Below are 25107 nucleotides of genomic sequence, written 5' to 3' on the forward strand. Positions count from 1 at the left end.
TTCAATTGTTTCCTCTGTTCCAGTGAAGTCGATTCTGAAGATGCTAGACGGCAGAATGGACAAAGAAGCGCAAGACTTTGTGAAGAAACTTCGGGAACTGGAGAAGTTTATGGAGGACGACTGAAATATTATTTATACTGTAGAAAAAAAGGGAAAGAAAAAACAAAAAAAAGTAAATATTTTAACCCCTTGTCTGCCAGGGGGAGACAACACAGTTGTGCTGTATTGTGTCGAAACAAAAAGCCCCTTTGGAAGGGAAGAGATGAAACTTATTTAAACTTTCTGACTTTTTTTCCTTCGTTAATCTCTATCGTTTGTAAGTTTTTAGTCCGTTTTTTGAGAACTGAAGTTTTGAATATTAAGTGTTAAATGAATATTGTAATAACCGGTGTATCATGGAATTGATTTCTGTCTCACCGACCAGGTAAAAGATCTTTTGTCTTCTACACAGAGGAAATTCTGGGACCCATCAATAGCCAATAATTGGCCTAAAACAAAGCAAACGGCTCAGCGCCACCTGCCGGATTGTACAATCCATAGCATGCGATTTCAGCACCGACAGGGACAGAAAAACGAGAATGTTCCCCAGACTTACTTTGCGCTCCCTAGATACTTATTGCAATCGGAAAATGGATTACCAAATTGATACGGGGTGCCCAAACTTTTGTAGAGAACAGTCATATACATCGGACCGAGATCAGAATGTAATGCTCGGACTGGCTGTCGGCTCTCCCCACCCGAACATGACAGCTGCATAGAAATACATGGAGCGGTCCAGCTCGGGTTAGGTGAGCAGCCGGCCAGTCCGTGCTCCCTAAGCCGTGAAATACGACGTATAATACCAGCGCGGTGATACAGTTACAGGGTAACAGCGTTAAATTTAGACTCCAAGTTTCAACACGAAAAGCTATTATTATCAATGGTGCGAAGTAGCGGCAGGAAGCTTTGTACTTTACCAGGAAATGTAGCAAAATGTTCTATCTACAAAAAGAAAAGGGATATATATATATATATACACACATACTATACAGTGACCGTCCACCCCGTAACATCAGATCGCTTCAAGTCCGGCATCCTTTACAGATATACACCCTGAGGACACAGCAATTATATCAATCTATTCCAGGGACTGTCACTTATTAATTATTATTTTGGCTTTAGAATAGTCACCGTCAGTGTCGGACTGGGATGCTAAGGGCCCACCAGTAACATTGACTTTGGGGGTCTCACTTTTCACCTGCATACAAACATTACACTACCCTTGTCCACAAATTTACCTATATCTCTATATAATAAGCTGAGTAGTTTGGTTACTGAATGATGAGATGCTGCTTTAGATTTTAAAATAGAAATTACATACACTATTAACTGTTGAGGCTGGTGTACTTACTCTGAAAATCCATGTCACCTCCTCTACATAATCCTCACGTTACGTTGAGAATTTTAGGAGGAGTCCAGACGGAACTCATTTACGGTAACTTTCACAGACTGACAGCCATTCGTATATAGATTTTTTTTTCATGTAAATACACTAGCCTCATTGGGTCCATTTAATAATATGTGCACTTTCAATGTAGACCGTGAGCGCCCCCTGGTGGAGGATGCAAAAAATATTGTAAACAGCAGATTTTGAGCAGTTTTTTGTGATCCCTATAAAAGATATTAGGAAATTAATCAGTGCACCAAGGAGAGGTGTTCATGGGTGGTCATCACGTATAACGCCCCCTAAACATTGAAAACAGGTATAGTCCCTGCATTCTCTATACAGGTTCCAGGGTCTATCCGTTCATCAGTCTTTCCTACCCGACCATAAACTGGCACCAGAATTTCCCTGCCGTAGACGCCATCTTTGTATTTTGTTTTGCTACCTGCTAAAATGAAAAGAAAAAAAAAAATACACGTAAGTGGCTTGTACAGTTTCCTTAGTGTTTTTATTGGACATGTAAGGTCCTACTTCACACCGACGAGCTTTTCTGAATTTGTAGTTGTCCAGCTATGTGGCAGGAATAATCCACTTGTGATGTAACGGTGACGATTTACACATCACGGGCCGTGGCCCTGCTAACGTGGCACGCTCGCTGTATCCGGACCACTCCTAGGTACAGGATCTGGGGTCTTGCTGTAAGTTGAATGTAGAATTTGTCTAAATACTAATGTTTCCAGAGATCAGTATGACGACGTCTATTTTACATGTGGGATTCAAATGTTTTATATTTGTATTTTACATTGAATTAATAAAAATGTCAAATAACGGTGGTCTTGTCTCCAATTCTCCATTATACTACTATTCATATACTTAAAATATCCTGAGAAACATTTTTTTTGCTTGTCTGTTCCCTCCTACCTGTGCTACTGAGGTTAGCAGACAGGATCAGTCTCCTTCCACCTCTGGCAGCTAACATAGCGCTTTATTAGTTTCACTTTGCTATACAGGTTGAACACCAGAGGGCACCATACTGTCATATCTGTCATAATGCTTAATTGGGTGAATTCTCTTAACCCCTTCTTGAGCAGCCAATTTTAACAGTTTCATTTTCACTCCCCCCCCCCCCCTTCCAAGAGCCATATATATATATATTTTTTTTTTTTGTTCATCCACATGCACCACGTTCCAAATTATTATGCAGTTTGGATTTAAAGTGTCAAAGGTGTATTTTTTTCCACCTAAACTCGAGGAAGGTATTGTGCCTAAGGCGCTCTGGCTCACTGAAATCAACCTCAAGCAACCGTGATAATTAGTTTGTCGGGTGCCCGATTAAAGGACAAAGTACTCAATAATGTGAAACATCCTTTAAGTAGGCACAGGCTTCAATCAATATGGGAAAGAAAATAGGATCCCTCTGTTGTAGAAAAGAGTTAAACAGTGCGCTGCCTTGGACAAGGTATGAAAACATTAAATATTTCACAAAAACTTAACCATGATCATTGTACTGTGGCTGATACAGGGCACAGATGGGTTAGTGCAGATAAAGGCATAATGAGAAAGGTTTCTGCCAGACAAATTCATTGGATTAAGAGAGCAGCTGCTAAAATGCCAAACAGGTATTTGAAGATGCTGCTGCCTGTGGAATCCCGAGGACCTCAAGGTGTAGGATCCTCCAGAGTATAAACCTATTATTTGGCCACCCCTAAACAGTGCTCACATGCAGGAGAGGTTGCAGTTAGCCCAGAAATACATAAAAACTAATTTTAAAACAGTCTTTTTTTTATTAATGAGTGCTATTCAACCATGGATGGCCACCATCGCCTAAGAAGACTGCAACGTCAGCACAGAGTCCTATTGTGGGCCGGAATCATGGTGAAAGAGCTGTTAGGCCTCTTTAGGGTTCCTGAAGGTGTGAAAATGACTTCTGTAAGTTTATAAAGTTTCTGACTGACCACTTTCTTCAATGGTACAAAAAGAACCATGCCATCCGTAGAAACCTCTGAGTTACTGGCTGCTATCGGAATAAAAGGAATCTCATGGTGTGGCCACCATCCTCCCCTGACCTCAACCCTATAGAGAACCTTTGGCGTATCTCCTCAAGCAAAAGATCTATGAGGGTGGGAGGCTGTTCACATCAAAACAGCAGCTCGGGGAGGCTATCCTGACGTCTTGTAAGGAAATCCAAGCAGACATTCTCCAAAAACTCACAAGTTCAATGGATGGAAGAATTGTGAAGGTGAGATCACAATGAAACTATAAATTAATTTTAATTTTCAGACATTTTCTGTACAAAATACTATACATACGTGATGTCATACAGCCCTCGTTGTGCGATGTGATGATCCCGGATCACAGCTCAGTCTCGGAGTCTCTTTTTGACTCCTTTCCAAACAACAGGTTTACTAGAGGCTGTCGCACCATCACCATCCTCATCATCCTCATCCTTCTCCTTGCCTTCTTCTCCAGAGTCTTGATCACTTCCTTTTGCTCCCTCGCCACTTTCCTCCTCTTCATCCTCATCGGTCTCTTCCTCCTCCTCCTCATCGTCGTCGTCATCATCGGTGAATCTGATTTCAAGATACAAGACTGTCTATCGTTAACTGAAAACTGTATCACTAAAATCAAAATTTCAGCCATTTCTACCTTCACAGCTGTGAAATTAAAAAATGCACATCGATTTGACCATACAATCTACCGTTTTAGGTTTACAGCTCCTCTGCAGATCCATGTGTCTCCCCCGTATCAGATTACAAAAAAAAAATCTGCATACTTTTATTTTACAAAAGGGCTCGCGAAAATTTTTAAAACTGGAATTTGATTGGTTAAAGTAGGAAAAGTCACTTTTTAAAAAAAATAAATTTTCCCCCCTTCCCACCCCAAAAAATGAAAACAAAAAATGTACCTTTTGGAACAGATGACTCTATTGGGATTTGAGAATTCTCTGCCAGAATCGACATCGAATGGATCTGAAAAACAAATTAAAAAGTTATTTGGGAAATATTAATTAAGCTTATTGTTTTTGTAATAAAACCCATACCTCGTGATAAGCCGCCTATAAGCTCTTCCTACACCATGAAGTACATGTATGTCACACACACAGGCTGTGAGCGTAAGCAGCGGGCTCAGGAGCTGAGCCTGCATTATACAGTGCAGGTGTTGGCTGTATCATACAGCCGGCATCTGCCTCTATCAATCACTGCCTGCGTATTTAAAAGGTTCCACACCAGGCGCTGATACACTGCCATGGTATACAGGCCCTTCTAAAGGTCCCTATTGCCGCCATCTTATTAACCAATCCCTGGGCCTCAGAGACCATTATTTTTACTACATGCTGTACTACTACTGTGGAATTAATGGCGCTATATAAGTGAGTAAAATAAATAAATAGCATTGCAATACATCATACAAGAAAGTTCAAGTCCCCTAAGTAATAAATGTAAAAAAATAATAAAATTAAAAAAAATAAATAAATAACCTTCAAATCCGAATGTAAGGAAATAAAACATTAAAGTTAACCCATTTGGTAAACGGCATAAAGGGGGCAAAAAAACAAACAAACCAGAACTGCCATTTTTCAGTAGCAGCACTACTTCCAAAAATTCAATAAAAAATGTAAGTAGTAAATATCTAGAAATGGTAGCAATAAAAACTACAGCTTCACACGCAAAAAAAAAAAAAAACTTTACACAGTACCATCAACAGAAAAAAAAAAAAATAAAAAAAATTATATATATATATATATATATATATATATATATATATATATATATATATATATATATATATAATAAAAAAAATTACGTTACGTGTCTTACAAAGTAAAGATAAAAACAAACAAAACAAAAAAATTATATATCATACGGCTATGTTGGCACGCACAAAAAAATGGCTCTTAGAAGGGAGGGAAAAAAAACAGCGCAAAAACAAATAATGGACCCGAAAGGGTTAAAGTGGTTTTGCCAGCATGACAAGCCCCTACTGTTTGCCCTATTAGGGTATATAGAAGCCATTCAGAGGGGCTACAGCTCGTGGACCCTTCTACACCACAAACTGTCCATGCGTTACATGGTCGGCCATTCATATTTCCGACTAAAGTTTAAGACAATGGCCGGATGGAGCTTCCTGGGCTGAGAGAAGATGGCGCTGGGGATCAAAAACCATAAAAAAACCCAAAATTAATAAAACAAATTATAATAATAATTAAAAAAAAATAAAAAATCAGTTGTAAACACCCCTTATATTACATATATAATATAACATATTATATTATAACATAACATATAACATATTATATATATTTTTTTTTACTAAAAGAACTTTTGAGTATTAAAATAAATAAAACTCCTTGCACCCCCCCAGATACAGAGCCAACCCCCCCCCAGAATCAGAGCCACGCACCTATCTCTTCAGCATCCTTATGGTGGTCTGCGGCCAGGAATTCGGCTTCTACCTTGCTCACTCCCTCCACGTCTTGGCACTTACTGTACTGATCCAGCAGCTCCTTGTTCAGTTCCAGAAACACTTTCCCCCATTTAAATTTCCTCAATAAAATTGTGGCCAAATCTGGAAATCCTAAATAAAAAGACATCAGATTCCAATGAGAGGGAGGGACGAGCGGACGTCGGGCGGACCATCGTCGTACATACACATGGCGGCGTCACTACTCACCCACAATGCAAAAAGTTGCAGCAAAAGCTTCCACGCAGGACAGTTTGCAGGGACGGCCGTAATTGACCGGGTTGGCAGCCACCAGGTACGGCAGGAGTCGAGGATGGCTTCCTTTCATTTTTGTAAATGGCGTCTCGTCCAGCTTTGCCCAGGAACAATCAATAACTGCGACCCCGCCATCCGCAACGATCTGCCTGATCGTCACATGAACATATAAATATAAAATCATTCTGGCACAGATGTACAGGTGACAGAACAGTGAGAAAACCAATACCTGTCTTGTAGTGATCCGATGTGTCAGCGCTGAGAAATCGAGCTTTGAAGCCGCATGCAAATTAACCTGGAGGTTCCTCGGGGGCGTGTCAACTGCATAAACACGCTTTAATGCACTCTCAGGCTAATCTGCACGTGACGTTAAGGCTCCAAACCATTAATACGCTTGTGTAGACCTTTAAAAGACAAACAAGTTGATCCCTTTATGACCCCAAAAAGAAATTGTGCCAAGTTCTGTATCTACATGATTTGGAAAAAGACGATGCACTTACAGCTTCTCAGCCTCACGCTGTACTACCTAACCAGCAGCAACCTCCCCCGGCGGACTGACAGGTCGTTTGCTCTGGTACATGGCCACGGACCTGTCAATCAGAAGGGGGTGGTGCTAGACAGGGAATACAGCGTGAGACTAAGAAGCTATAAGTGCATCTTCATGTTCCAATGCACTGACACCTGACACACACATATATACAGAACTCCAATTTAAAAAAAACGGGGTTGTCCTGATCATAGAGTCCAAGCGTGAGAATATATTACTTATGGGAACTCTTCAAGTAGAGGAGTGCTGCCACCTAGTGGATTTGTGATGTTAGAGAACTTCATCAATTACTTGCTCTGCTTGCTGAAAGTCTCCCCCTTAGATTAACTAGTCTAATATCAAAGTAAAAAATGTGTTTGTCCTATTTGGTTGTGTGCGACTTACTTGTCAGCGGGGGATACATACAGCGTCCCCATAGGACTCAGGATCAGACCATTGAACCTCTGGTTTAGGCGCAGGGTCCTGACCAGACCTTTCCGGGCCAGCTTTCGACCTGTACATCTCTTGGGGTCACAGTGGCCCAGCTCCCACATTGCCAGGGGACATGGAAACTTCACCCTGCTCTCTCCATCGTCTCCAGCTGCGTCCCCCTGAATACTGGCTGCAGGGGGTGAAGAAGAAAAGTCATCATGCTGGAACCATGGGGCATTAGGACTAGGGCAGTTATATGTTCAGTGTATGAGGCGGTATTCTCAGGACGTGTGACTGTTTGGCGGTATAATTTAGGTGCTCCTATTTATGGCCCTGTTATTGGGGCTCTATTATAGCGGCAGTGTATGAGGCTCGTACAGTTACTGTGTGCGATTATTCAGGCACTATATGGCGCTGTCATTGGCAGTAATATACATTATAGAGGAGGTTTGCCCTGGGACCCCCACTGATCCTGAATGAGCTGTCAAATGGGAATCCGAAGGAGGAGACGTCATTCTATAATATACACATGCCCTACTACAGGGGTCCCCCAACCTATGGAGCGCAGACCCCTGATTTGTGGCTGTCTGACCAGGTGAGCACCAGTTTTAATTGTAATAATGTCCACAGGACAGAGACACCTGGGAGAATATTACTATATAAGGGGGACACTCGGGGCATTATTACTATATAAGGGGACACTCAGGGCATTATTACTATATAGGGGGACACTCGGGGCATTATTACTATATAAGGGGACACTCGGGGCATTATTACTATATAAGGGGACACTCAGGGCATTATTACTATATAGGGGGACACTCGGGGCATTATTACTATATAAGGGGGACACTCAGGGCATTATTACTATATAAGGGGGACACTCGGGGCATTATTACTATATAAGGGGACACTCGGGGCATTATTACTATATAAGGGGACACTCGGGGCATTATTACTATATAAGGAGACACTCGGGGCATTATTACTATATAAGGGGACACTCGGGGCATTATTACTATATAAGGGGACACTCGGGGCATTATTACTATATAAGGGGACACTCGGGGCATTATTACTATATAAGGGGACACTCGGGGCATTATTACTATATAAGGGGACACTCGGGGCATTATTACTATATAAGGAGACACTCGGGGCATTATTACTATATAAGGGGACACTCGGGGAATTATTACTATATAAGGGGGCACACGGGGAATTATTACTATATAAGGGGACACTCGGGGCATTATTACTATATAAGGAGACACTCGGGGCATTATTACTATATAAGGAGACACTCGGGGCATTATTACTATATAAGGGGACACTCGGAGCATTATTACTATATAAGGGGGCACACGGGGCATTATTACTATATATGGGGACACTCGGGGAATTATTACTATATAAGGAGACACTCGGGGCATTATTACTATATAAGGAGACACTCGGGGCATTATTACTATATAAGGAGACACTCGGGGCATTATTACTATATAAGGAGACACTCGGGGCATTATTACTATATAAGGGGACACTCGGAGCATTATTACTATATAAGGGGGCACACGGGGAATTATTACTATATAAGGGGACACTCGGGGCATTATTACTATATAAGGAGACACTCGGGGCATTATTACTATATAAGGAGACACTCGGGGCATTATTACTATATAAGGGGACACTCGGAGCATTATTACTATATAAGGGGGCACACGGGGAATTATTACTATATAAGGGGACACTCGGGGCATTATTACTATATAAGGGGGCACTCGGGGCATTATTACTATATAAGGAGACACTCGGGGCATTATTACTATATAAGGAGACACTCGGGGCATTATTACTATATAAGGGGACACTCGGAGCATTATTACTATATAAGGAGACACTCGGGGCATTATTACTATATATGGGGACACTCGGGGAATTATTACTATATAAGGGGACACTCGAGGCATTATTACTATATAAGGGGGCACTTGGGGCATTATTACTATATAAGGGGACACTCGGGGCATTATCACTATATAAGGGGACACTTGGGGCATTATTACTATATAAGGGGGCACTTGGGGCATTATTACTATATAAGGGGGCACACGGGGCATTATTACTATATAAGGGGGACACTCGGGGCATTATTACTTTATATGGGGACACTTGGGGCATTATTACTATATAAGGGGGCACACGGGGCATTATTACTATATAAGGGGGCACTTGGGGCATTATTACTATATAAGGGGGACACTCGGGGCATTATTACTATATAAGGGGGCACTCGGGGCATTATTCCTATATAAGGGGGCACTTGGGGCATTATTACTATAGGAGGGGACACTCGGGGCATTATTACTCTGCAGGTTATGAATTCCCGCGTCCCCCCCTTACACAGCAGCACACGGGGGGCTTCTAGGATTTCTCGGCATAGACTGTGGCTCTCCAGGCCACAATGTTGGGGGGCTCTGCCGCGGTCGGACACATTTCTGCCCACATTAGTCACCAGGGCCAGTACTCACCGTCCAGCGCTTCGTGCACCTCGCTGGTGAAGCTTTCCAGGCTCTTGGACGTTTTCTTAAACCTCGACTCCTTGTGTTGGGGTCGCCCGACCTTCTGCGGCTTCTTTCGCCCCATGGCCGCTCACAGCTGGAATATATGACGCGGACTGTACGGGGGGCTACGGCCACAGCACACACTGTCCTATACCCCTCCACATCAGTGCCTGTGCCTCTCGGCCGGCCCAGGAAGCCCACCCCGGGCACCGACACCCAGAAACGCTGCTTCTCCATAATGTGGGGACATTTCCTTCTGGTACAGACCAAGTTATGAGAAATCTAGAGTAATATCCATATGTAAATCAGGCTAGAAGTGCAGTGGGGGCGTGTCAGTATGAGGGGGTGTTACCCGTACAAAGACACGCCCCCCACTGCACCTCTAGTCTAATTTGCATATGGCTATTACTCTAGATTTATGACTACATCTCTACACAACCAGCAGCCATTGCTGCTATTAGCAGACGTCCTGCTCTCGGCTGTGGGGGTTTAGGAGTTTTTTGCTTGTGAACGTTAGAAGGTTTCCATCACTGTGAGAAGCAGAGAGCCGCTATATGACACTGGTTGTGTCCGTACAGAAAACAGGAGCCCCCATTGTGATATCACGACCCCCATGAGGCGCCTGCGGCCGCTGACAGGACGATAACCCCCACTATCCGCCTTCCCCATCTCACCTCTCCGCAGACCTCTCCTCACGTGTTTCCCTACAGCAATTATTAGTTTCACGTCTCCGCCTCGCCAGGATTCTTACTCCCTGATGGATGACATAATCCCAATGTTACCAGACTTCCTCACACATACACTTTATGTATATTCTATATATTTATATGTATGCTTTATACACCTTCATGAGATCAGTCAGTGATCTGCAGACAGAGCGCTGCGCCCGGACGCACACTCGCCCTCCCGCCTCACATTACCTCATTTTTCTGGACGTCACTCACAATATCTCCTCTGCTCCACTTCCGGGTGGTGGAATAGTCATGTGACCGCGCATCATGGCGGCCTGGCTGTGGCTTCTCCTGTGTTCAGGTGAGGAGATTGGTCACCAATGTTACAGCTAGGACGTGTCATGGAGTCTGAAAGCCGCAGCAACGAAGGCAGTGTTCTGTCTTGTCACTGCATTCTGGGACTTGTAGTTCCTGCAGCAATCTCAGGGAATTCTGGGACTTGTAGTTCCATCTATAATGATAGGGAATTCTGGGACTTATAGTCCCCGCAGTACTTCTGGGAGTTGTAGTTCCTGTAAATGCTGTATTATGGGGCTTGTAGACCTATTAGCTGTGCTATGCTGGGACTAGTAGTTCCCCTATGTGTCCATTACATGATCAGGATAGATCCTGCCCGCACCGTATATTGGGACCACCGCACCGTATATTGGGGACCACCGCACCGTATATTGGGACCACCGCACCGTATATTGGGGACACAGCACCGTATATTGGGACCACAGCACCGTATATTGGGGACACCACCGTATATTGGGGACCACCGCACCGTATATTGGGGACCACGCACCGTATATTGGGACCACCGCACCGTATATTGGGGACACCGCACCGTATATTGGGGACCACCGCACCGTATATTGGGGACCACGCACCGTATATTGGGACCACCGCACCGTATATTGGGGACACCGCACCGTATATTGGGGACCACCGCACCGTATATTGGGACCACCGCACCGTATATTGGGGACACCGCACCGTATATTGGGACCACCGCACCGTATATTGGGACCACCGCACCGTATATTGGGGACACGGCACCGTATATTGGGGACCACCGCACCGTATATTGGGGACACCGCACCGTATATTGGGGACCACCGCACCGTATATTGGGGACCACGCACCGTATATTGGGACCACCGCACCGTATATTGGGGACACAGCACCGTATATTGGGGACCACGGCACGGTATATTGGGACCACCGCACCGTATATTGGGGACACCGCACCGTATATTGGGACCACCGCACCGTATATTGGGACCACCGCACCGTATATTGGGGACACGGCACCGTATATTGGGGACCACCGCACCGTATATTGGGGACACCGCACCGTATATTGGGGACACCGCACCGTATATTGGGACCACCGCACCGTATATTGGGACCACCGCACCGTATATTGGGGACACCGCACCGTATATTGGGAACCACCGCACCGTATATTGGGGACCACCGCACCGTATATTGGGGACACCGCACCGTATATTGGGGACCACCACACCGTATATTGGGGACCACCGCACCGTATATTGGGGACCACCGCACCGTATATTGGGGACACCGCACCGTATATTGGGACCACCGCACCGTATATTGGGGACACCGCACCGTATATTGGGGACCACCACACCGTATATTGGGGACACCGCACCGTATATTGGGGACACCGCACCGTATATTGGGGACCACCGCACCGTATATTGGGGACCACCGCACCGTATATTGGGGACACCGCACCGTATATTGGGACCACCGCACCGTATATTGGGGACACCGCACCGTATATTGGGAACCACCGCACCGTATATTGGGGACCACCGCACCGTATATTGGGGACCACCGCACCGTATATTGGGGACACCGCACCGTATATTGGGGACCACCGCACCGTATATTGGGGACACCGCACCGTATATTGGGGACACCGCACCGTATATTGGGAACCACCGCACCGTATATTGGGGACCACCGCACCGTATATTGGGGACCACCGCACCGTATATTGGGGACACCGCACCGTATATTGGGACCACCGCACCGTATATTGGGGACCACCGCACCGTATATTGGGGACCACCGCACCGTATATTGGGGACACCGCACCGTATATTGGGACCACCGCACCGTATATTGGGGACACCGCACCGTATATTGGGAACCACCGCACCGTATATTGGGGACCACCGCACCGTATATTGGGGACCACCGCACCGTATATTGGGGACACCGCACCGTATATTGGGACCACCGCACCGTATATTGGGGACACCGCACCGTATATTGGGAACCACCGCACCGTATATTGGGGACCACCGCACCGTATATTGGGGACCACCGCACCGTATATTGGGGACCACCGCACCGTATATTGGGGACCACCGCACCGTATATTGGGACCACCGCACCGCACCGTATATTGGGGACCACCGCACCGTATATTGGGGACCACCGCACCGTATATTGGGGACACCGCACCGTATATTGGGGACCACGGCACGGTATATTGGGGACCACGGCACGGTATATTGGGGACACGGCACCGTATATTGGGGACACGGCACCGTATATTGGGGACACCGCACCGTATATTGGGGACACCGCACCGTATATTGGGGACACGGCACCGTATATTGGGGACACGGCACCGTATATTGGGGACACGGCACCGTATATTGGGGACCACCGCACCGTATATTGGGGACACGGCACCGTATAGTGGGGACCACCGCACCGTATATCGGGGACACGGCACCGTATAGTGGGGACCACCGCACCGTATATCGGGGACACAGCACCGTATATTGAGGACACAGCACCGTATATTGGGGACACCGCACCATATATTGGGACCACCGCACCGTATATTGGGGACACCGCACCGTATATTGGGGACACCGCACCGTATATTGGGGACACCGCACCGTATATTGGGGACCACCGCACCGTATATTGGAGACACCACCATATATTGGGGACACCGCACTGTATATTGGGGACACCGCTCTGTATATTGGGGACACCGCACCGTATATTGGGACCACCGCACCGTATATTGGGGACACGGCACTGTATATTGGGGACACGGCACTGTATATTGGGGACACCGCTCCGTATATTGGGGACACCGCACCGTATATTGGGGACCACCGCACCGTATATTGGGGACACGGCACCGTATATTGGGACCGCAGCACCGTATATTGGGACCGCGGCACCGTATATTGGGGACACGGCACCGTATATTGGGGACACGGCACCGTATATTGGGGACCACCGCACCGTATATTGGGGACCACCGCACCGTATATTGGGGACCACGGCACCGTATATTGGGGACACGGCACCGTATATTGGGGACACGGCACCGTATATTGGGGACACGGCACCGTATATTGGGGACACGGCACCGTATATTGGGGACACCGCACAGTATATTGGGGACACGGCACCGTATATTGGGGACACCGCACCGTATATTGGGGACCACCGCACCGTATATTGGGGACCACCGCACCGTATAGTGGGGACCACCGCACCGTATAGTGGGGACCACCGCACCGTATATTGGGGACCACCGCACCGTATATTGGGGACACAGCACCGTATATTGGGGACCACCGCACCGTATATTGGGGACCACCGCACCGTATATTGGGGACACAGCACCGTATATTGGGACCACCGCACCGTATATTGGAGACACCACCGTATATTGGGGACCACCGCACCGTATATTGGGGACACCACCGTATATTGGGGACAGCACACCGTATATTGGGGACCACCGCACCGTATATCGGGGACCACCGCACCGTATGTTGGGGACCCCGCACCGTATATTGGGGACCACCGCACCGTATATTGGGGGCACAGCACCGTATATCGGGGGACACAGCACCGTATATCGGGGACCACCGCACCGTATATCGGGGACCACCGCACCGTATATCGGGGACCACCGCAACGTGTATTGGGGACACCGCACCGTATATTGGGGACACCGCACCGTATATTGGGGACACCGCACCGTATATTGGGGACCACCGCACCGTATATTGGGGACAGCACACCGTATATTGGGGACCACCGCACCGTATATCGGGGACCACCGCACCGTATGTTGGGGACCCCGCACCGTATATTGGGGACCACCGCACCGTATATTGGGGGCACAGCACCGTATATCGGGGACCACCGCACCGTATATTGGGGACCACCGCACCGTATATTGGGGACCACCGCAACGTGTATTGGGGACACCGCACCATATATTGGGGACACAGCACCGTATATCGGGGACCACCGCCCCGAATTTTGGAGACCACAGTCGTCTCTCCTGGAGCCGGGGCCCTTTATAGCGGAGTGTTATTCTCCCCTGACACATGAAGCCGCGATCTGATTGGTCGCTCAGTGTCGGACGTTATCGATTATTACACTCCCGGCTATAATATATCGGTTTGTCTTTCAGTCTATGATGCGGCTGCTACAAAGATGAAGATTGTGGAGGAACCCAACACGTTCGGGTCGGTGAAAACCTTCTTGTGTTCTTTTATAGCCTCTGGATACTGAAGGCTGATCGCCAGGAGAGGTCCCCAGTATCAGATTAGTGGGGGTCCGACACCCCCACTACTCATAGCAGCTCTGTACACCATACAGTGGCCGTGCTCGGGTACTGCAGCTCAGATCACATTCACATGAATAGGAGCCGAGCTGCAGTACCGATAACGGCCACTGTATGGAGCTGTGCTGTTCTGGTTCTCCATGTGCATGTATAGATGTCCCTGATATAACTGTACCAGTAAAGCCGACACGTGGGGTCCGTCCGCTTATGTGGTTTATACGGACAGTTTTCCTATTTCTTGGCTGCTTGTGAATGAACATGTGGTGACGGCCATATTCACTTCTCTCCAAGGTTGAACAATCCGTTCTTATCGCAGACAAACAAGCTGCAGCCAAGGACAGAGCCCTCTCCGGTCTCAGGTAACACTAAACTATTCTACTAATGCTCCGAGGCACAGGACATGATAATGGGCAGGTTGTAAATGGTCTTCTCTCTAATATACACAGCGCCACTTCTGTCCTCAGGTTGTTTGTGGTATTGCATCTCAACTCATATTAAAAGGATGGGGATAAGCTGCAATACCATACACAACCTGGAGAGAAGTGTGGCGCTGTTTACAAAAAAAAATAGCTCCTTTACGGAACCATTTCTCTAGGTTCCCCAACAGGTCATCTTTCCAGGATTTCCTTGGTGTGGCATGTAATTATTGCCATCGGTGCTCTCTCTCTAGGGTATCCTCCAATCATGACCTGTTGGGGGCCTTGGGTACTAGACGCCATTATCCTGGGTGATGTTTTTTTCCTGTTCCCGCTTGTATTTGCAGGACCCCCACATCTTTTCAGGTTGGCTGGAAAATGTTTCAGTTTTGTGGAATCCACGTAAGTAAAGTGGTATATGGGGGGGCTCAGCAGATGACCCAGATTGGGGTCCTTGAGCACTGATATGCTCCATAGATGGCTGACAGTCAGTGCCGGGGTCCGGTTACAGCCGCCGATCACTGTGTACTGAGCGGTGATTCAATCCGGAGGCTGCTGGGAGGAAATTAACTATATTCTTCCCGGCAGCCTCTGGTTTCAGTATTTTGCAAACAGAATGCCAGTTATAGTATCGGAGTGATTGGCTGCATGTCCTATGTTTGGGGGCCGCAGAGCAGTATTGGGGTATGTGTGACCTTCGTGCATTAACCCTCTCGTTCCCATCTTCACCACATTAGATACAAGTACGAGTTCTGCCCTTTTCACAATGTCACGCAGCACGAGCAGACCTTCCGCTGGAACGCCTACAGCGGGATATTGGGGTAAGGCGACATTGGGGACGGGGATTCTCAGGCTAAGATGTAATGGATCTATCGGAGGAAAGAAATATGTGCCCTCACCTGGACTTATGGAATACTGAGGCGACTGCTGTTCTGTTTTAGGATATGGCAAGAGTGGGAAATAGAGAACAACACGTTCACAGGCATGTGGATGAGATCCGGTGACTCCTGTGGAAACATGAACCGACAAACTAAGGTTTACCTGCAGTCTGTGCTGCTGAGCAGCTGTATAACAATGCAATATATATATACATCAAAGCAGACAGCAATATTACACAGATTCATAGATTTCATTACAGTGTCCGTAATGGTGTACAGTAATGGAGGCATATATGCCAACATCTCTGGTGAAGGTATGACTGCCGGCATCCCTGGTGATCTAGGGTAGTGACTGTATGACTGCCGGCATCCCTGGTGATCTAGGATAGTGACGGTATGACTGCCGGCATCCCTGGTGATCTAGGATAGTGACGGTATGACTGCCGGCATACCTGGTGATCTAGGGTAGTGACGGTATGACTGCCGACATACCTGGTGATCTAGGGTAGTGACGGTATGACTGCCGACATACCTGGTGATCTAGGGTAGTGACGGTATGACTGCCGGCATCCCTGGTGATCTAGAGTAGTGACGGTATGACTGCCGGCATCCCTGGTGATCTAGGCTAGTGACTGTATGACTGCCGGCATCCCTGGTGATCTAGGGTAGTGACGGTATGACTGCCGACATACCTGGTGATCTAGGCTAGTGACTGTATGACTGCCGGCATCCCTGGTGATCTAGGATAGTGACGGTATGACTGCCGGCATCCCTGGTGGTCTAGGGTAGTGACGGTATGACGGCCGGCATCCCTGGTGATCTAGGGTAGTGACGGTATGACGGCCGGCATCCCTGGTGGTCTAGGGTAGTGACTGTATGACGGCAGGCATCCCTGGTGATCTAGGGTAGTGACGGTATGACTGCCGACATACCTGGTGATCTAGGCTAGTGACTGTATGACTGCTGGCATCCCTGGTGATCTAGGGTAGTGACGGTATGACTGCCGGCATCCCTGGTGATCTAGGGTAGTGACGGTATGACTGCCGGCATCCCTGGTGATCTAGGGTAGTGACGGTATGACTGCCGACATACCTGGTGATCTAGGCTAGTGACTGTATGACTGCCGGCATCCCTGGTGATCTAGAGTAGTGACGGTATGACTGCCGGCATCCCTGGTGATCTAGGCTAGTGACTGTATGACTGCCGGCATCCCTGGTGATCTAGGGTAGTGACGGTATGACTGCCGACATACCTGGTGATCTAGGCTAGTGACTGTATGACTGCCGGCATCCCTGGTGATCTAGGATAGTGACGGTATGACTGCCGGCATCCCTGGTGGTCTAGGGTAGTGACGGTATGACGGCCGGCATCCCTGGTGATCTAGGGTAGTGACGGTATGACGGCCGGCATCCCTGGTGGTCTAGGGTAGTGACTGTATGACGGCAGGCATCCCTGGTGATCTAGGGTAGTGACGGTGGTATGACTGCCGGCATACCTGGTGATCTAGGGTAGTGACGGTATGACGGCTAGCATTCCTGGTGATCTAGGGTAGTGACGGTACGACTGCCGGCATACCTGGTGATCTAGGGTAGTGACGGTCAGCATCCCTGGTGATCTAGGGTAGTGACGGTACGACTGCCGGCATCCCTGGTGATCTAGGGTAGTGACGGTACGACTGCCGGCATACCTGGTGATCTAGGGTAGTGACAGTCAGCATCCCTGGTGATCTAGGGTAGTGACGGTACGACTGCCGGCATACCTGGTGATCTAGGGTAGTGACGGTCAGCATCCCTGGTGATCTAGGGTAGTGACGGTCAGCATCCCTGGTGATCTAGGGTAGTGACGGTCAGCATCCCTGGTGATCTAGGGTAGTGACGGTCAGCATCCCTGGTGATCTAGGGTAGTGACGGTATGACTGCCGGCATCCCTGGTGATCTAGGGTAGTGACGGTACGACTGCCGGCATCGCTGGTGATCTAGGGTAGTGACGGTCAGCATCCCTGGTGATCTAGGGTAGTGACGGTCAGCATCCCTGGTGATCTAGGGTAGTGACGGTCAGCATCCCTGGTGATCTAGGGTAGTGACGGTCAGCATCCCTGGTGATCTAGGGTAGTGACGGTATGACTGCCGGCATCCCTGGTGATCTAGGGTAGTGACGGTACGACTGCCGGCATCCCTGGTGATCTAGGGTAGTGACGGTCAGCATCCCTGGTGATCTAGGGTAGTGACGGTCAGCATCCCTGGTGATCTAGGGTAGTGACGGTCAGCATCCCTGGTGATCTAGGGTAGTGACGGTATGACTTCCGGCATACCTGGTTATCTAGGCCCGTCCTCCGTGTGGTGTGATCGCGTCTCCGGCTATGTGCACACGTTGCGGATTCGTGTGCGGATTTTTCTGCACCATTTTTTAAAAATCCGCAGGTAAAACGCACTGCAGATTACCCACAGAATTCCATCGTTTTTTGGGAAGTTTTCACCTGCGGATTCCTATTATGGAGCAGGTGTAAACTGCTGCGGAATCCGCACAAATAATTGACATGCTGCAGAAAACACAACGCTACGTTTCGGCACGTTTTTTTCCGCAGCATGTGCACTGCGGATTTTGTTTTCCATAGGTTTACATGGTACTGTACACCTGATGGAAAACTGCTGCGAATCTGCAGGCAAATCTGCAAGGTGTGCACATAGCCGCCATGTCCGGCCTCCTCATCTACATCCGTATGCACCTAACGCTGTCACATTGGACACAGGTTCACTTGGTTTGTGGAAGGAGCAACAAGCTGTCCGCGGTGTCGGAGCCGAGCACGTGCGTCTACTCCATGACGTTTGAGACCCCGTTGGTGTGCCACCCACACTCACTGCTAGGTAGGCCCCCCAGGGGAGATGCTGGCAGCACCTCCTGATCTTCCCACCATTAATTCTTGCTCTTGTGTCGCAGTCTACCCGACTCTCGGAGAAACAATGAGAAGCCGATGGGACGAAGCCGAACAGTCCTTATATGAGGAGCTTATTACTGAGCAGGTGCCCACCAGCCCGCAGCGGGGGCGAATATGGCGGGGTCATCCATGCTTAGGAATATGATGCAGGTTGTTCTTTGCAGGGATATAAGAAACTACTTCAGGATATATTTCGAGAAGCCGGATACTTAAAGTCCTTAGAGAACAAAAGCGACGTGCGACCAAACCAGCCCCGATCTCCGAGCTTCGAGTCACTGGCGCAGTGCAGTCAGGTACGTACATAGCTGGTCACACAGCGTCCTGTAGAGGGCGACACTGTGCAGTCAGGTATATACATAACTGGTCATAATGTCCTGTAGGGGGCGACACTGTGCAGTCAGGTATGTACATAGCTGGTCATAATGTCCTGTAGGGGGCAACACTGCAGTCAGGTACGTACATAGCTGGTCACACAGCATCCTGTAGGGGGCGACACTGTGCAGTCAGGTGTGTACATAGCTGGTCACACAGCGTCCTGTAGAGGGCGACACTGTGCAGTCAGGTATGTACATAGCTGGTCATAATGTCCTGTAGGGAGCGACACTGCAGTCAGGTATGTACATAGCTGGTCACACAGCATCCTGTAGGGGGTGACACTGTGCAGTCAGGTATATACATAACTGGTCATAATGTCCTGTAGGGGGCGACACTGTGCAGTCAGGTATGTACATTACTGGTCACACAGCGTCCTGTAGAGGGCGACACTGTGCAGTCAGGTATATACATAACCGGTCATAATGTCCTGTAGGGGGCGACACTGTGCAGTCAGGTATATACATAACCGGTCATAATGTCCTGTAGGGGGCGACACTGTGCAGTCAGGTATATACATAGCTGGTCATAATGTCCTGTAGGGGGCGAGACTGTGCAGTCAGGTATATACATAGCTGGTCATAATGTCCTGTAGGGGGCGAGACTGTGCAGTCAGGTATATACATAGCGGGTCATAATGTCCTGTAGGGGGCGACACTGTGCAGTCAGGTATATACATAGCTGGTCATAATGTCCTGTAGGGGGCGAGACTGTGCAGTCAGGTATATACATAGCTAGTCATAATGTCCTGTAGGGGGCGACACTGTGCAGTCAGGTATATACATAACTGGTCATAATGTCCTGTAGGGGGCGACACTGTGCAGTCAGGTATATACATAGCTGGTCATAATGTCCTGTAGGGGGCGAGACTGTGCAGTCAGGTATATACATAGCTGGTCATAATGTCCTGTAGGGGGCGAGACTGTGCAGTCAGGTAAGTACATAGCTGGTCACACAGCATCCTGTAGGGGGCGACATTGTGCAGTCAGGTATATACATAGCTGGTCACACAGCATCCTGTAGGGGGCGACACTGTGCAGTCAGGTATATACATAGCTGGTCACACAGCATCCTGTAGGGGGCGACACTGTGCAGTCAGGTATATACATAGCTGGTCACACAGCATCCTGTAGGGGGCGACACTGTGCAGTCAGGTATGTACATAGCTGGTCATAATGTCCTGTAGGGGGTGACACTGTGCAGTCATGTATGTACCGAGCTGGTCAGTGTCCTGTAGGGGGCGACACTGTGCAGTCAGGTATGTACATAGCTGGTCACACAGCATCCTGTAGGGGGCGACACTGTGCAGTCAGGTATGTACCTAGCTGGTCATAGTGTCCTGTAGGGGGCGACACTGTGCAGTCAGGTATATACATAGCTGGTCACACAGCATCCTGTAGGGGGCGACACTGTGCAGTCAGGTATGTACCTAGCTGGTCATAGTGTCCTGTAGGGGGCGACATTGTGCAGTCAGGTATGTACATAGCTGGTCATAATGTCCTGTAGGGGGTGACACTGTGCAGTCAGGTATGTACATAGCTGGTCATAATGTCCTGTAGGGAGCGACACTGCAGTCAGGTATGTACATAGCTGGTCACACAGCATCCTGTAGGGGGTGACACTGTGCAGTCAGGTATATACATAACTGGTCATAATGTCCTGTAGGGGGCGACACTGTGCAGTCAGGTATGTACATAGCTGGTCACACAGCGTCCTGTAGAGGGCGACACTGTGCAGTCAGGTATATACATAACCGGTCATAATGTCCTGTAGGGGGCGACACTGTGCAGTCAGATATATACATAACCGGTCATAATGTCCTGTAGGGGGCGACACTGTGCAGTCAGGTATATACATAGCTGGTCATAATGTCCTGTAGGGGGCGAGACTGTGCAGTCAGGTATATACATAGCTGGTCATAATGTCCTGTAGGGGGCGAGACTGTGCAGTCAGGTATATACATAGCGGGTCATAATGTCCTGTAGGGGGCGACACTGTGCAGTCAGGTATATACATAGCTGGTCATAATGTCCTGTAGGGGGCGAGACTGTGCAGTCAGGTATATACATAGCTGGTCATAATGTCCTGTAGGGGGCGAGACTGTGCAGTCAGGTAAGTACATAGCTGGTCACACAGCATCCTGTAGGGGGCGACATTGTGCAGTCAGGTATATACATAGCTGGTCACACAGCATCCTGTAGGGGGCGACACTGTGCAGTCAGGTATATACATAGCTGGTCACACAGCATCCTGTAGGGGGCGACACTGTGCAGTCAGGTATATACATAGCTGGTCACACAGCATCCTGTAGGGGGCGACACTGTGCAGTCAGGTATATACATAGCTGGTCACACAGCATCCTGTAGGGGGCGACACTGTGCAGTCAGGTATGTACCTAGCTGGTCATAGTGTCCTGTAGGGGGCGACACTGTGCAGTCAGGTATATACATAGCTGGTCACACAGCATCCTGTAGGGGGCGACACTGTGCAGTCAGGTATGTACCTAGCTGGTCATAGTGTCCTGTAGGGGGCGACATTGTGCAGTCAGGTATGTACATAGCTGGTCATAATGTCCTGTAGGGGGTGACACTGTGCAGTCATGTATGTACCGAGCTGGTCAGTGTCCTGTAGGGGGCGACACTGTGCAGTCAGGTATGTACATAGCTGGTCACACAGCATCCTGTAGGGGGCGACACTGTGCAGTCAGGTATGTACCTAGCTGGTCATAGTGTCCTGTAGGGGGCGACACTGTGCAGTCAGGTATATACATAGCTGGTCACACAGCATCCTGTAGGGGGCGACACTGTGCAGTCAGGTATGTACCTAGCTGGTCATAGTGTCCTGTAGGGGGCGACATTGTGCAGTCAGGTATGTACATAGCTGGTCATAATGTCCTGTAGGGGGTGACACTGTGCAGTCAGGTATGTACATAGCTGGTCATAATGTCCTGTAGGGGGCGACATTGTGCAGTCAGGTTTGTACATAGCTGGTCATAATGTCCTGTAGGGGGCGACACTGTGCAGTCAGGTATGTACCGAGCTGGTCAGTGTCCTGTAGGGGGTGACACTGTGAAGGTATGTCTGCTCCTGGTGCAGGTTTCTGGTGTAGGGCCTAACGAGATGTATTCAATGGTTTCTTCTCAGGATCACACCGAACTGTCCGAGGAGATAAAGAGGCTACAAGGCATTTTGGAAAGACACGGCATTTCTTATCTCAAAAACGGTGAGTGCAAGAGTCAAAACAAGTTGCAGGAAAGAAGGTAAATTGAGGATAATGCAGCAATCACACGGTCATGTTGTCCACCCTGCATCGAGTGCCCCCGTAGAAGAGGTTTAATACACTTATTGACAAAAATAATCACAATTATTCCTTTTATTTTGGGGGATACAGCTACGACCTGATGGTATAAGCAGCTTCGTAACGGAGAGACGTCTATAAGACACTTACAGGCCTACAGCTCTGCCGGCACACACTGCATGTATTCCCATCATTGTTAATGCATGTAATGTGTGTATGCAGCAGAGCTATACGTGTAATATATAGGCATTGGGATGCATGTATGTAATATAGGACTGAAAAAGATAGCCGAGTACAGCGAATACAATGTACACTATATTATGTAAATACTATGCATGCAATTTCCTTTCTTGTATTACATATACCGTATATACTCTAGTATAAGCCGAGATTTTCAACCCATATTTTTAGGCTGAAAGTGCCCCTCTCGGCTTATACTCGAGTCATTGTCCCAGGCGGTCGGCGGGGGAGGGGAAGCGGCAGCTGTCCATCATACTCACCTGCTCCCAGCACATCTTTGCATGTCCCTGCTTCTCAGGCGCCCCCAGCTCTTCCTGTGTTCAGCGGTCACGTGTTACCGCTCATTAAAGTAATGAATATGGACGTGACTCCACTCCCATAGGGGTGCAGCCGCATATTCATTACTTTAATGAGCGGTACCAGTGACCGCTTAACATAGGAACAAGCTGCCGCCGTCAGAGACCATCGCATCGAAGAAGCAGGGACCGCGCCGGGAGGGTGAGTATGACGGGGAAGGTGAGCCATGCGATATTCACCTGTCCCCGTTCCACCACCGTGCACCGCTCCGGCTTCCGCGTCCTCTGGCTGTGACTGTTCAGGTCAGAGGGTGCGATGATGTGTTTAGTGTGCGCACCGCCCTCTGCCTGAACAGTCACTGCAGAGAGCCGGAAGACAGAGCGGTGGTGGATATCGCAAGTGCCGGTGTCCCCGCCTGCTCAGGACAAGAGGTGAGTATGTCATTTTTTTTATCGCAGCATATGAGGCAAATGTTTCTATGGAGCATCTTATGGGGCCATAATCAACCTTTGTGCAGCATTATATTGGGCATATTTTTGTATGAAGCATCTTATGGGGCCCATCATAAACTTTATGGAGCATTATATGGGGCGTATTTTGTATGGAGCATCTTATGGGGCCATCATGAACTGTATGGAGCATTATATGGGGCTCCTGAATCAATATGGATATTCAAAAACACTTAACCTACTGATGTCTCAATATATTTTACTTTTATTGGTATCTATTTTTATTTTTGACATTTACCGATAGCTGCTGCATTTTTCACCCTAGGCTTATACACGAGTCATTAAGTTTTCCCAGTTTTTTGTGGCAAAATTAGGGGGGTCTCGGCTTATACGGTAATAAAATACAAAAATTCTAAACTTAAAAATAAAATTCTAATATACATATTATTAGACCCTTTTGTTCTTGATTTTATTAAGTTATTACTTATTACTATATATATATATATATATATATATATATATATATAAAATATTCTATTTTAATTATTTGAAGCTATTACTGTAGATATATCTTGCAAACGAGAAAAAGGCGTCTTGGCTTTGAAGAGCGCGTCAGAGAGTATGTAGTCCAGATGTATCCGGAACAGAACACTGGTTCTCTTCCGGATACATCTCCATTTATAATATGTATAGAAAACAAAAAATGCAAATCATTGCAACTAATTTCGATGCTTTATGACATCTGCGTCCGTTTTCCCTCCAGGATCGTCTAACGCAGAATTACATCCTGTGAGTTCAGTCCCAGCAACTCCAAGGGGCGAACAGAAATATCGGCTCCGTGGGGACACCGGAGACCGGGATGAACATTAGCTGCGGCCATGGCACGACCACAGGGACGTTTAGAAACGGTCAATCATTTCTTGCTATAAGCCAAAAACACGCGACATTCTTGTTCTATGGCTTCTTATCATATAGGTGTAAAATGAGGAAAAACAAGTCAGAAGAAAAGAAAACTTGCAATGCCATAATTGTTGATTTTTCTTAGTACACCAACATCTGTATGTTCTCCCGTGTTTCCGCTGGTTTCCTCCCACACTCCAAAGACATACTGATAGGGAATGTAGATTGTGAGCCCCAATGGGGACAGTGATGATAATGTGTGTAAAGTGCTGCGGAATTTAAAGTAAAATAAATTTAA

The 25107-nt window shown here is 47.9% G+C and overlaps 3 protein-coding genes across 9 annotated transcripts in view; 2 read left to right on the forward strand and 1 right to left on the reverse strand.

Moving 5' to 3' along the window:
- BAIAP3 (BAI1 associated protein 3) overlaps window positions 1–2256 on the forward strand; it is a 292957-nt gene extending 290701 nt beyond the window's left edge. For both annotated transcript variants that reach the window (XM_077274813.1, XM_077274812.1), the window contains exon 34: window positions 24–2256. In XM_077274813.1, the coding sequence (XP_077130928.1) occupies window positions 24–124 (101 nt within the window). In that variant the 3' untranslated portion in view covers window positions 125–2256. The remainder of the gene's footprint in view (window positions 1–23) is intronic.
- On the reverse strand, window positions 1–10749 carry TSR3 (TSR3 ribosome maturation factor). 6 transcript variants are annotated; one of them, XR_013218067.1, is made up of 9 exons: window positions 10509–10566; window positions 10339–10418; window positions 9632–9758; window positions 7071–7287; window positions 6095–6288; window positions 5825–5998; window positions 4329–4392; window positions 3733–3993; window positions 3192–3329 (listed from the first exon to the last, which is right to left on the reverse strand). XR_013218067.1 is itself a non-coding variant. In XM_077274815.1 (8 exons), exons 3-8 carry the CDS (start codon window positions 9744–9746, stop codon window positions 3783–3785), a joined length of 975 nt encoding a protein of 324 aa, XP_077130930.1. In that variant the 5' UTR covers window positions 9747–9758; window positions 10339–10418; window positions 10585–10749; the 3' UTR covers window positions 3675–3782. The 6 variants fall into 6 exon arrangements, 2 of the variants coding, with proteins under 2 accessions (XP_077130930.1, XP_077130929.1); XM_077274815.1 differs by lacking the exons at window positions 3192–3329; window positions 10509–10566 and adding an exon at window positions 10585–10749 and having other exon boundaries at window positions 3675–3993; XM_077274814.1 differs by lacking the exon at window positions 3192–3329 and having other exon boundaries at window positions 3675–3993.
- Window positions 10596–25107, forward strand: GNPTG (N-acetylglucosamine-1-phosphate transferase subunit gamma). Its single transcript, XM_077274816.1, has 11 exons — window positions 10596–10696; window positions 14873–14927; window positions 15317–15384; window positions 15789–15843; window positions 16179–16262; window positions 16383–16476; window positions 19069–19183; window positions 19257–19339; window positions 19419–19547; window positions 22770–22848; window positions 24673–25107. The coding sequence occupies exons 1-11, from the start codon at window positions 10663–10665 to the stop codon at window positions 24777–24779; spliced, it is 903 nt and encodes a 300-aa protein (XP_077130931.1). The 5' UTR covers window positions 10596–10662; the 3' UTR covers window positions 24780–25107.

The sequence above is a fragment of the Ranitomeya variabilis genome, chromosome 7 (assembly GCF_051348905.1).
Source record: "Ranitomeya variabilis isolate aRanVar5 chromosome 7, aRanVar5.hap1, whole genome shotgun sequence".
Lineage (NCBI taxonomy): Eukaryota > Metazoa > Chordata > Amphibia > Anura > Dendrobatidae > Ranitomeya > Ranitomeya variabilis.

What these genes read in the sequence shown, in the direction of transcription:
- TSR3 (XM_077274815.1), bottom strand. Translation starts at nt 9,746, where the DNA reads ATGGGGCGAAAGAAGCCGCAGAAGGTCGGGCGACCCCAACACAAGGAG. An exon ending in GGTGCACGAAGCGCTGGACG is followed by an intron (nt 7,288 to 9,631) that starts GTGAGTACTGGC and finishes CACCCCCTGCAG; the next exon opens with CCAGTATTCAGGGGGACGCA. An exon ending in TAAGGATGCTGAAGAGATAG is followed by an intron (nt 4,393 to 5,824) that starts GTGCGTGGCTCT and finishes TTTGTTTTTCAG; the next exon opens with ATCCATTCGATGTCGATTCT.
- GNPTG (XM_077274816.1), top strand. Translation starts at nt 10,663, where the DNA reads ATGGCGGCCTGGCTGTGGCTTCTCCTGTGTTCAG. An exon ending in AGGAGCTTATTACTGAGCAG is followed by an intron (nt 19,340 to 19,418) that starts GTGCCCACCAGC and finishes TGTTCTTTGCAG; the next exon opens with GGATATAAGAAACTACTTCA. An exon ending in CATTTCTTATCTCAAAAACG is followed by an intron (nt 22,849 to 24,672) that starts GTGAGTGCAAGA and finishes TTTTCCCTCCAG; the next exon opens with GATCGTCTAACGCAGAATTA.